This window comes from Apostichopus japonicus, chromosome 9, assembly GCF_037975245.1.
Source record: "Apostichopus japonicus isolate 1M-3 chromosome 9, ASM3797524v1, whole genome shotgun sequence".
In the NCBI taxonomy this organism is placed as follows: Eukaryota; Metazoa; Echinodermata; class Holothuroidea; order Aspidochirotida; family Stichopodidae; genus Apostichopus; species Apostichopus japonicus.
Window position 1 is genome coordinate 25888499 of NC_092569.1, and position 13219 is coordinate 25901717.

The 13219-nt window shown below is 33.0% G+C and overlaps 1 protein-coding gene across 1 annotated transcript; it reads left to right on the plus strand.

Annotated features, from left to right (window-relative positions):
• Positions 1-2462: 2462 nt before the first annotated feature.
• On the plus strand, positions 2463-11264 carry LOC139973722 (fibrinogen-like protein 1). The gene is made up of 7 exons (XM_071980571.1): positions 2463-2600; positions 5444-5489; positions 6601-6770; positions 7205-7484; positions 8059-8189; positions 8758-9022; positions 10731-11264. Exons 1-7 carry the CDS (start codon positions 2526-2528, stop codon positions 10997-10999), a joined length of 1236 nt encoding a protein of 411 aa, XP_071836672.1. The 5' UTR covers positions 2463-2525; the 3' UTR covers positions 11000-11264.
• Positions 11265-13219: the final 1955 nt, after the last annotated feature.

A 13219-nucleotide genomic window follows, 5' to 3' on the forward strand; every position in this document is an offset into this window, starting at 1 on the left:
GAAAATATTCTTATCCCTGGCATTTGGTGGGGTGGATATGGTGTATTACATCCCCTCCACCCATTTTCATGGGGGGATATATCCCCCCTTCCCCCCCCCCCATGATCGCCGCCCATGGCCATATGTGATCCATTTTTCGACCTTAATAATAAGCAACGTTTCCAGTAAATATGCACACAAAATGCACAATTTAGTATGGCTGGCATGTCACTTAGTGTTTATAGTGATAATACAAACACAATTACCATCTATGTTTCTAAAACTATTATGCCGCCGAACTTCGCCAGAACCTTTTTTTGGCAAACAAAAAATAAAGCATACGGGAGGGGGGGGGGGGTTGAGCGATCACCGACATCTCACTTAAAGGTCGTCATCAATTTTTTTTTTTTTTTTGCTAAACTTTTTTTTTTGGTGACGGCCAATAGGGGGCGCGCGCCTGTTGCACCCCCCCCCCCTGGATACGCCCCTGAAACAGCTAGTATACGCTACGTTATTTTATATCATTTTATGACCAAATTTGCTACTTTTCTAATTTGCTAATAATCATCGTGTTTAACTGTTCATAGATATATTGTAAAATTCTTAAATTATATGTTTCATGAATCTCACGAATTGCTAGCTATGTAGTATTGTACTGATGGGGTTTACACTAAGTTAGTTATCATTTGGTGTCATTAGATGATAAGAATTTTCAAGTTATTAATATTAAAATATTGCTATGAAACTATTCATGTACTTTTGTAACGAAAATGAGCATCGCGCTGCTGTAAATAACTCTATTTCTGTCAGTCAACAATAAGAATCACCATAGTAAGCTACATTAAATTAACGCGACCATAGTTTTTTTTTCAAAATCAATCGACATTATTTTAATGTTGACCCATAATATTCATGCAGACATGCAGAGGACCATACCTAGTAAACCATTTAAAGGAAGGGGTGGAATTGTGAGGACATCACAGTGTTTGGTAATACTATATTTAATTGCAAAACACTTTCACTTTGTTGGCGTGTGTAGTTAAATAAGGTGCACACCCCAAGCAGTGTGGTATAGGTCGTATGTCGTAAACCATTGTCCTTTTCGACTGTGTATGGGGTCGGGGATTTGTTCAGCTTTCCCCATCCACATCAGAGACAGAATATTATAAAGAAAAATTCGTGAAATGGACTACAGTTTATAAATATAGAACAACTAATGATGCACGGAGCACTAAATTTCCTAATAATTCATCTTTCTTTTAATACACAACGTAATGTTTATGCTTCCGAGTATAACAACTGAGATCCAGTATGCATTTTCTAGCATAGTTGAGAAGCTAGAGCACGACAATAATGAGATAATCAAACCGTACACAAAAATCAAACATTACAGCGTACACACACATCTTACTACATAATAGTGGACCATTTAATGTGTGTGGACTGTCTTTCCAATTTGTCAAAACTGAAATCAAAATTGCAGCACATATGGAACCATTATTACATTGAAACATCATGAAATCATATCGGATGGCGTCAGTGACTGTTTAAGATATAATTATGAGCAGTATCCGCGACATCACCCAGTAAGCCGAGAGGAATGTAAATAGTTTTCTTAGCCTGCAGTCACTGTCAGAACAAAATATTCACTATAAATCATGTATGTCGATGATCGAAATAATTACTTACCTTTCATTAAGATGAAGAGTATATTTTATTACAGTCAAATCTGAGGATAGTTGTATTATTTTCAAAGCTTATACAATGTTTTTTTTTAATTGGACAGAAAAACAAAAGTGTAGTCAATGTACGGCATTAAGATATATCCTTTAGTTTATGCAAGAGAAAAATTTGATAATAACTTTATTTACCATCAGAAAATCTTACATTTACCTCCAACCAGCCAACATAAGCTCCACCTAATCATACATATTTGAAAAACGTCAGCACTTTGTATCATACGATTAGTAAAAATTGAAACAGAATCAATCGAAAGAACATTATCAGAAAAGGAAATCACGTCATATACTCTTAAATATTTTAAGCTTATATCTTTGCAATAATTATCCGCTAATGTCAATTAAAAACCATAAAGGGTAGGTGTGATACTTTAGACAACGCTTGTAAAAATTCCATGTTTGACAGATAAAATGCTACATGAGATGGTATGGGACACTCCATGTAGCATTATCCCAAAACTCCTGTGATTGGAAAACTTTTAGGCTACGGTGCATTGTATTTTTTGCCCCACGATAAAGTATACTAATTCGTGCGTTCAATATCTTCAACCGTACAACACATCACAAGTTGGCAGTACCTGTCTCCAGGTGATAATTCTTTTTACCACCGAAGGGTATAGGTAACATCAAACAATGCAGAAAATGGACTAAGTTCTCCTCTCATTCATGTTTTCTTTTTGTTACATGACCTTCTTCCTCTACCGTAAATAATTACTTTGGTTCTTTCCCAAATCTTGTTTGTAGATTCACAGAATTCAGTCAGTTGGCATTAGAGGAACAACACGAGAAGAACACATAAACCTCAGAATGGAATCCCGAAGTTTGAAGCAGACGCTTGCAATATTCTTCTGGATGGCAACTTTTCTATTTTTGCAGTCAACGGTAAGTCCTGGATCTTTGAAATCTTCTTTAATGTCAATTAATATCATGTGGGAGATAGACGATTTTACAAATTGATAAGTGTGATATATATATTGATTAACAGGGTATAATTTAAGAAAACAATTATCATGTGATCAAACTTAGACGAATGCTGACTGAGGTCTAACGTTAATCGTTCACAGAATTACCATATTAATTGAATTACTCAGACTCTTATTGATTCTTAGAACTGTTTGTTTAAAAGTCACATATGATGATATCTTGCAAAGAAATTGAGGTCTTGTGGATGACAAACTATTGCTTATTGTCATATCAAGAATGAACATTTTCCTGATATCTCCATATATAAATAACATTGTATTTGTGTATAGAGTTAACGGAGTATTAGGAAACGCAAGCTATTATTTCAATAGAAACAAACACTGTACAATAAATTATAAAACCTTATAATACAATTTAGTTTAATAGACGAAATTAACTTTCAGGTGAACAATATCAACAGATTTTGTTTAAAAAAAAATATGCTAACGTTTAACTTGCTATCGCGTGACAATTGATTTAGTTTTGTGAAACATTATCCGAATTATTATACAAATTAAATTGATCTTTGGACAATACTTTGCCAAACCTGATGAGTATTTCCCAAATCAATTCAGTAATTTTTCAAACTTACCTCCATTTGCTTACCTCTCTCGTGACTTCAAATATGATCTAAAATATATGAATTACATGCAAAGCATATAAGAAATGTTAAAATTTTTGAGATTTTGGATCATTGATTAATATAAAATCTGAATAATTCACCTTACGTACTGCATTATTGTGGAATTTTCGTGCCGAAACGTTGAAACAAAAACAAATAAAAAAGGAACTCGAAAATCTGCTTCAAGTGTACATAAACCTTGCAATTCATTTGAAAATTTGAAAATATATACACATCTTTACGAATCAGAATTCAATATACATTAGATGTCTTTAAATTTACGTCTTTATAAAATGAACCTTCAAATGAATACAGTTGATGTTGTTTTCGTTTTCATTCAATATATGTATACCATTAATATCGCTACATTAATTAACACTATTATGATACTCATAGGTAGACGGAGTAAAGTTTAATAATTAAAGTCGTCGTCTTCGATCAAAGTAATAGTCAAGACTCTTTTCAATTCGAACTAAATTGCTCGAATCTTGACAACAAATTTCTCGGCATTATTGTGAAAGAGAATCCCGTAACTCACGAATCCCGGATATATGTAAACAATATTCACAAACCGAATAATTTCTCAATTTATTATTAGGTGTTATATTTATTAACTAATTCTATTTGTTTATTAGTTCATTTTTCTGAGATTTATAGATCTATAGGACTCATGCCGGCCCTTAATTTTTTGATATGAAATATTTCTTTTCCATTCTTTCTTCTAACATGTTAGCGAAAATTTGATTTATAACAGTTTTGCCTTCCAATACTAATCAAAATTACGATAGCCATACTCAAATGAAATTGTTTGTTGGCTCTTTTTTAATTCAATAATTTTTGTTAGGTCTTAATTCAATAATTTTTGTTAGGTCTTAATTCAATAATTTTTGTTTTTAAATGTTACAAGATTTTCTGTCACAACTGAAATAAACTTAACGAGCGTACTTCTTCAATCCAAGAAGAACTTCATTAAACGGTGACACAAACCCAAACTTCTACTATACGCATATGTGATACAAATCTGTATGATGCAGCTAACACTAAGAAACAAACGTTTTACGTTTTGGAGATATCCTTCTTAAAAGTTGTGTCAACATATTTTCAGGGTACAATGTTAACATCGTTGAAACTGAAAACACGTCACATTAGGCCTACATAAATAGCACATTCGTAAGGAGCTTCAATATGCTAGTTTCAGTATGTCAAAAAACATCTACATTTTGGAAAATAAGTATTGTAACAAATAAATAAAACAATTAGAGGACAAGTAGCTGAATGATATCATATTAAAACTTATGCTAGTGTTCAACGTTATCTGTGAAGAAGTATTAGACATATGATAACTTACAAATTGAGTTACAAATTGGGTTTTTGTTATTTGTTTGAGGAAGCTGTTCATTACAATTATGTATATCTCTTTCTAAACCAACGATGGTGGTTGGTATTGTTTCTCTTTAAATGTCAATATCAATTGTTCTAGTCTTCAGTCAATGAATGAAAATTAGACTTATGATAATTTAAAACTTGACTTATTTACAATGTCTATCTCTTATTAGACCAATGGTGGTTGTTGGTTTTTGTTTCTCTTGTAGTAATGTCAACTATTACTTAGTAAAACGGATTACATATATCAAAGTCACTTCAAAATCACAAGTATGACATATATTATTATCACAGAATAATACGCTCTCGGTATTTTATAGGTTAAATATTCATTATCATCTTTTTAATTTTTCGTTTAAAGAGCGTTGAAAGTTGTACCATATAAAGGTTTTCTTTTTTCAATTTTTTGTTTATGTTTCCTTTGTTTTGCATTCTTTTCTACAGTTTTTTGTGCTCCTCGTTATTTTAAAAGATTACGGTACGTTTACTGAAACTAACAAAACGTGCATAATTGTAATCGAAATTGAATTTGAAATTGATTTTTATCAGTCTATCAATTATTTTACTGCTAATTTTTCATTTTTTTTTTTTTTTTTATTCATTTTGTTTGCACATACACATTCTTCAGAGACTTAGATTTGACATAAAACAGAAGATTATAATCGTACAGATTAAACTATTTTGATTTAAAATTGTCCAGGAAAGTGGTGTTGTTTCATTTGTTACAACTAATTTGGCTATCTCCATGTTTTTTTAGTTTGCCCAACAAGACGACACCTATGAGACCACCAAACAACATTCAGGTAAGAAGCAACCTTAATTAATCTTAATAGAAAATCTTAAGTGAAGGTTTCAATAAACCTGATAGCAACCGAGCTCCACCAACTATATCAACGATTCATCTTGGAAACTTGCTATTTTATTTCTTATATAAATTGCCAGTGTCAGAAATGAATTCACTAACAAACATGAAAATAATTACTGATTTTGTTTATTCACAGTAAAATTTAAGAGAAACCATGTATTATAAATTGCAGATGAAAATAGTTTCTTCAATATTCAGCTATTTGTTGTACTTAAAGTTTATCCCCTATAATTTATCAATTTAAGAAATAAAACATCAAAACAATGTTTCAATGCTTTCAAAGCTTTAAAATCTGGTATAATTAATACAAATATGTTTTTCGCTAGAGAGAGAAATCCAAATGCAACATGAAAAGAAATTTTTGAAAAATGTTGGCAAGTTACTGGATTTTTAATAAGCTTTTATTTTGTGTTGAACAAAGCATCTACTCTTCTTGGGGGAAAAATCGTTAACTCAATTTTACAAAGTATCTTGACTACTTATGAACCATAAAACTCAGCTGCACGTATTGTAACTCATTCTCATAAGCATTGTCATATCCACCCTGTCTTAAAAAACTTGCACTGGCTACCTGTAAAATATCGTATTATGTATAAAATTCTCCTTATTGTTTATAAATCACTTAAAGGACATGGTCCAATGTATATTTCTGACTTATTACATATTTATGTCCCCTCTCGTAATCTAAGATCTAGCTCTCATGTTTTATTATCTGAAATGAAGTCCAAACATTTTTGGGGGATAGGTCATTTATTGTTTCTGCCCCTCGCTTATGGAACCAACTTCCCTTAAAAATCAGAAAAACATCTACTCTCTCTAACTTTAAGAAGAGCATAAAATCCCACTTAATGAGAAAAGCTTTCATATGATCTTATACCATTAAGTTTTTCTTCTGTCATTGTTTTGTAGTTTTCTGTATTATTTGTATCATTTCTCATTGTCATTTGCGCCATGAACATTCTTTGAGTGGTGTGTGCGCATTATAAGTCTTATTATTATTATTATTATTATTATTATTATTATTAATAATCTTATTTTTCTTTTTCAAGATTCTTCGTTTTTCTTCTACCAACAAACTGAACTTCCCAGAGATTGTAAGGACGTTCGAGACCAATGTGATTCAAATAATTCCAGTGGTATTTATTTGATTAAACCTGAGACTTGTGCAGAACCATTCGAAGTACTTTGTGACAATTCTAAAGATGCTGGAGGTTGGACGGTATGTAATAAATTATGATGCAAAGTAACTTGTTTTCTACTTTAACTTTATATTTGTGATGTATCTTAGCGTAGTATCGTCATATTCTTAAGTACAGTGTGGAATACTTTTATTCACCTCCGACACAAACCAACCACTGTCTGCTGTAAAGATAGTTATAAGCTGGTAGAATAACCATCCAAAAAGTTGAACAAAACTAACTACTAGCCAAAGTATCTAACAAAACGGTCGTTTCGTAAAAGATTGTAATTAAGTTTGGTTTTCTCTTTTAGGTTGCTTGAAATACTAATCTTCTTTCGATCAGTATTTCATTATATGAATTTTAAGAAGCCTGAGCACTAAAATGTGCAGGAAAGCTATATGATATGCAAATATATTTGAGAAGAATAAAAATGCTTGAAAATGAAAGACGTTATTATGAATTTAATTTACAGGTCATTCAACGTCGATTTGATAATGAATCGGTGGAGTTTAGTCGTGACTGGGAGAGCTACAAAAAGGGCTTCGGCTTCTTCTCTCACGAATTCTACCTTGGCAATGAGAAATTAACCTACTTGACAAATCAAAACAAATACGAACTGATGTTTGAGATAACGACGGTCAATGGTTCCACATTCAAAATGTCCTACATGAATTTCCGTGTCGGGGATGAGTTTAGCAACTACAAGTTAGTCAGTCTTGAAAGGAACTCCGGAACGATATTCCAAGTCACTCGTAAGTACAACGTGTTATAGTATCATATTATCTTTCTGAGTAAGGATTGATTATCCTAGCTTAGGAAAATTAAATTTCACATATATGAAACCAAAAAATTAGAACCATGGAATTTTTGGTGTATATATTTTAAATACATTTTTCATGCGTATCAGAAATATAATACTCAGGCAGACAACGACCAGGTAGGAAAGCCCGCAAGAGCTTATGGATTACAACATTCTCGTCGGGTGGCTTCCAATTCAAAATTGTAACTCAAATTTGGAATCTTTTCAATTTAGAAAGTCAATATCAGATGGTAAAACCGTAGATTTGTCTTGGATGAAACACGACCGGCCGGGGCTCGAGTCCCGAACCTCACGATTACTAAGCAGCATTGCCTTAACATGGCACTGCCTTAATACACTCAGCCAGCACCGGTACATAAATATGCGACAGATTCGACTTTAAAGGGCTGTGAGAAGGGGGTATGATAGAACTTAGACGCATTTGGTACCACTTTTTCTTGATACCATTTTTTTCATCTCAGTAACGGTCGCTTTGTTAATTATTTCATTCAATTGCCTACTTCCAGATTTCACTGATTGCCAAGATGCGTTTACCTCTGGTTTTACTGATAATGGGATCTACAAGATAAAGCCGAACGACTGGTCCGGATCAGCTTTCAATGTTTATAGTAATATGACAGATGGAGGAGGTTGGACTGTAAGTATTTAACAGTGACTGTTATACTTAAGTGGTCAAAAAACAGTCGTTGTTGCTGTTTTCAATTTTTATAGACTTTGGGATGATGCATACATTGTCCATTGTCAGTAAATTACTTCTCGTTTGTCATTTCACTTTTAACAATAATATGCCCTCTACTTATTTCAGATCTGTTAAACGGGAAATGTAGTTTCTTCGTCATCAGGTTTCAATTTCACAGCAGGGATATAACCTTTCTGGAAGTTTTAGCTAGAAACTATTATTTTGCCTTGTAAAGCTAGCTTTCAGTTAGTCAAAACAAATGTCAATGCGAGGAAGTTCATATAACTGCCCCCGCTTACATCGGTAGGTAGGTAGTAGTAGAAACGTCCACACAATATTTCAACAAACAATACAACTGATTTTCATCAATACTATCACTGCAAAGATCTTATTCTTACTTGCAGCTTACTGTTCATTTTTCTTTCACAATGTTAAACCTGTTGTCACTCTTACTGTGTTAGACTGAGACCATCGTCAAAACTGTATCATACTCACTGCCATTATGAATACTTCTTGAACTTACCAGGTCTTCCAGCGACGTGTTGATGGAAGTGTTGATTTCTATCGCGACTGGGACAGCTATAAAGAAGGCTTTGGAAATTTAAGCTCCGAATTTTGGCTTGGAAACGAGCAGTTGCATTACTTAACGAAACAAAACAGATATGAAATTAGAATTGATGTGGTGAACAGAGATGGCGCTCCATACTATGCCAAGTTTGATAATTTCCGCACAAATGATGAGACGGACAACTATCGCTTATCTCAACTTGGAACCTACAGCGGAACGGCTGGTGTGTATACATCTGATTATTATTTCGCTATCCTTTACAAATATATTTCTAGCCATTGATTTATATTAAAACAATAATTTAACATGTTTTCATGATGAGTTTCACGTTTGCTTGATTGTCCCGAAAAAGATAAAAGCATAATTTAAAAATTCAAACAATTGAAACAATTGAAAGTGAAAATAGCTTAAAACACCCGATTCACACAGAGGTTACAGTTACTACTGTTAATCTTATAGGTTAGTACCAAAGTAAAGAAATGGAACATGCTGATAAATCGGTAGTATGTGCAACCAGGATTACAGTTAGAACCGAAGAATTGCAGGCAACCTTCTAACCATACTTGATGCATTCGTTGGGTTCACGCATATCCTCAATTCTTACTGTAATCCTAACAACACATGGTACCAATTTATCAGCACGGTCCAGTTTTCACTGTGGTATAATACTTTACATGTAGTAACTGTGTGTATTTGTTGCTTAAAATTATAATTTTAACACTGAATTGTTGTTAATACATAGTATGTATTATGTAAGTGGTATATCCTTTGAGGGATATTTCGTTTAATTAACAAGGCAATAGAAAACAAATTAATAGCAAACATCATCAACATGAAAAGGTATGTTACTTTACACCGAAACAACAAACCAATGCAACTAATCTACAACATAAACCTGACTAATTTCCAAATAATTCCTCATATCCTGTATTGTCATAAGCACCGCAGCAAATTGTGGAAATCTTTGTTTGCTTGAAATAAGTGGTTATAATTGCCTCAACCCACACTAGTTTTACTAAGTATATTCTTCATTAAAATCGAAAAGAATGATTAGAATGTACATTTATTCTTAAATGAAACTTTGGAAATTAGCATAGCATTTTTTAGCTTTACCGGCATACGAACCAGGGGCTCATGGTTACAGGAATTGAATCCCTTTCCAACCGAAGCTTTCTTAAGTTTGTTCATTTAAATTGTTTATAATTCTCCTGTAAGTTTCTGTTTTCGTGGACTTGTGATAACAAAATGGAATTATACAATCATTACGACAGTGGGCAAATCATACACATTTTCTTAAACCTATCAAGTTTTCACACGGTGATTCTGGTTAATATAAGATATTGGCCTCTTTTCTCGGGGTAATACTGAATAAGTAGATTTGCTGAGAAGAAATCAATAACATGAAGTAGATTTCTACATTATTCTTTCAAAATTGATACCAAATATTTAGTTAAGAAAAGTTATACTTACCTGAATATATCTTTGTTACACTTGAAATCATTTAAATTATTTCAATAGAACCATGAGCTAAATTGAAAAAGAGTATAACACTTGGAATAAACATAACAGTCTAGGGGAACCTTATAGAAGGTATTAACCTCTGTCCTCGTGGTAATAATATTCAATGTTTTAATAAGATTGATCAGAAGAAATAGAACATCAATTAGATGTCAATTGATTCCACTATAGCTAATAGAGATTACAAAAGTGCAATTACAAATTTGCAAAAGATCAAGCAATGTTTCTGTAATGTTATACGGCTCTCAACCCAAACATTTAAGATATGTTGGTGGATATTTGGAGATAGTTCAAAAGCTTAAAGGCAAACTGACTTGATATTTGACAATGTCTAGATTTTTTTTTTGATGGGAACCTAAACGGTCTCGTTCACATTTATCACTTATTGCTCTCAATTCTGTTTATTTTGACAGACGAGAGAAGCAACCCTGATGGCAAGTTTCTGCGTTATCACCTCAACCACCAGTTCAGTACGTACGACCGTGACAACGATGCTTATAGCAGTAACTGTGCCGTCAGTTATCGCGGTGCCTGGTGGTACGACAATTGCTATTATTCCAATTTCAATGGTGACTACCACGCAGCGTCTGGCAGTTATAGTAGTCTTTATATGTATTATATACCAGGATACGATTACAACATGAAATTCACGGAAATGAAAATTCGTCCATTCAGAGCTTAGATAGCATTCAGATGCTTCTCCCACACGAAACGAACTGTATACAGAAATCCTTTCCGATGAATATGCACGTGTTTTTGGATGAAACCTTTTGAATATATTCGTCTAAGCTATTGCAGTAATGTTAACGGATTTAGTCATTCAATTATGTAGATTATTCTAGTGATTAAATCACAGTGCTATAGTGTATCTATAAGGTACTATTGACAAAGAAACTAATTAACTTGTGACGTTGAAATAAAGTGACAGAATTCCTGATGGATTGAAATCTTTGTTGAAGTACTTTATTGGGTTTTGTATTTGTTTTAGAGGGCCAAGATTCCCCAACAACATTATCTCTAACATTTTGGTCATTGTTTCAGATGCTTCAAGCAACTCTCCAGAAACAATTGTGCTTCATTAGTATGTCATCTTAAAGCGGCTATTGCTTTCAGTTTTACATTTTCACAAACTACATTAATGAAGTAATGCACATTCGCTCGTTACATATAATGGTACGCGCACGGTAGTGAATAACCATATAAAAAAGGCCTACCGGGGTTAAAAATAAGGAACTAAATTTAAAACTAATTTGAAAATTTATTCCGTTTACCAATAAAGCATTTAAAGAGACATGTATCAACCAAAATGACAAGCAAAACATGAAGTTAAACTAATACGGTTAGATAAAACAATCTGAAGTAGCTTTTTGACTCTTTTTTCGGTCCGTTTTAATGTTACAATACGAATAGGTAGACAATACAGTTTAACATGTTATCCACCAAACTAGACCGACAACTTCTCTCTTGCTTTTTTGAAACTGGAGATTCATTAATTACATCCCTAACATTTAGCGAGCTAGGATTTTTTTTAATATATTCACAGTTCGTCGGATTTTTATTCTCCGTAATTTATTACTTAAATATTTATATATCTTGTGCCAAAAATAACAGTTTTGAATATTTAAGTTATCATCATGGATCCATAGGAAAGACACGCTAAGACAGAAGAATACGGAATTCCCCGTCTTGCGCAACCTACGGCATCGTCTTATAGGTACGATATACTAATACTATGTATGTTAAGCCACAAGGATGCCCTTCTCGCTTCCCCCTTCCTTCCGTCAAAGGAAAAAAAGAAGAAACATGTCGTTTTGTTCGCCTCTCATGATGAAATTTGTTAATCACCTGAATCATTTTCCTTCTTATGAATATACACAACAATTGGGGTTGATAATACCATGAGGTCTGACTGTTGGTAAATAAATACAAAATGCCTAAATTCAAATTGTTTACAAAACACACTTCAGCACCGTGACAATGTTTAAGAACTCAATGTTGCGCTTTCGAAACAGTTGTACCACGAGCATACTCAGTTCATATGTGAATAACTCTTATCGATAACACGATTAATCGCTTATGATCACTATTGTGTCCATGAATTTTCTGGTCTTGCATATCTAAATAAAATCCGTCTTTATTAAATAGGGCATTCTTCTCATTCTTCATCGACCATTATTCATCGCTGCTTCATACCACAGATTTTAAATTGTTTATAGAAAACGATAAAAGTGGACCACATATCCACCCCGTTCCCAATTAGTGACCCCATTACTCATCCTCCACCCTACCCCCAACCTTCCTTCAATCTTGAAGGCCAATAAAATATCAATAAAACCGTGAAATAATATAGCACAGGGAAGAATTAAAATAAAGCTATTCGTAATATATCTCTTAAATAAAATTAAACAGCATGTGTTTAAATTACTCAGGCTTCAGTGCCCATTTATCACAACATGAATTCAAATACAAAGTAACTTGTATGATATCATACTCCTGTGGGAAGACTAGACAGATAAAACTGAAATTTATATTGATAAGGGTATTCACTCTTCTAACTATTCATCTAATAGCTCTGAAACTTGTAATTAGCTCTTCAGAAGCTTCAATATGATTTATTACAGGTGATTATAATATCACGTATCATATACATGTTTGTATGTATAATGACAAACAGTGAAGAATCAAGCACTGATGGTAATTGCATTGTTTTGTAATATCGTGATTACGCGCACAGCCAACTGTTTCAGTGTCCTTCCTGCCAAATATGTGTACAAGGTACATTTTTTTTCAACAAACACTTGTCTACTTCAGGAAGCGGGGACAATCAGTGCCAATATACATTAAAGAGTAAGCGTAGCTTTTGTTGGCGATCTACTGAGAAAACTATAAACATTTGTTTAAT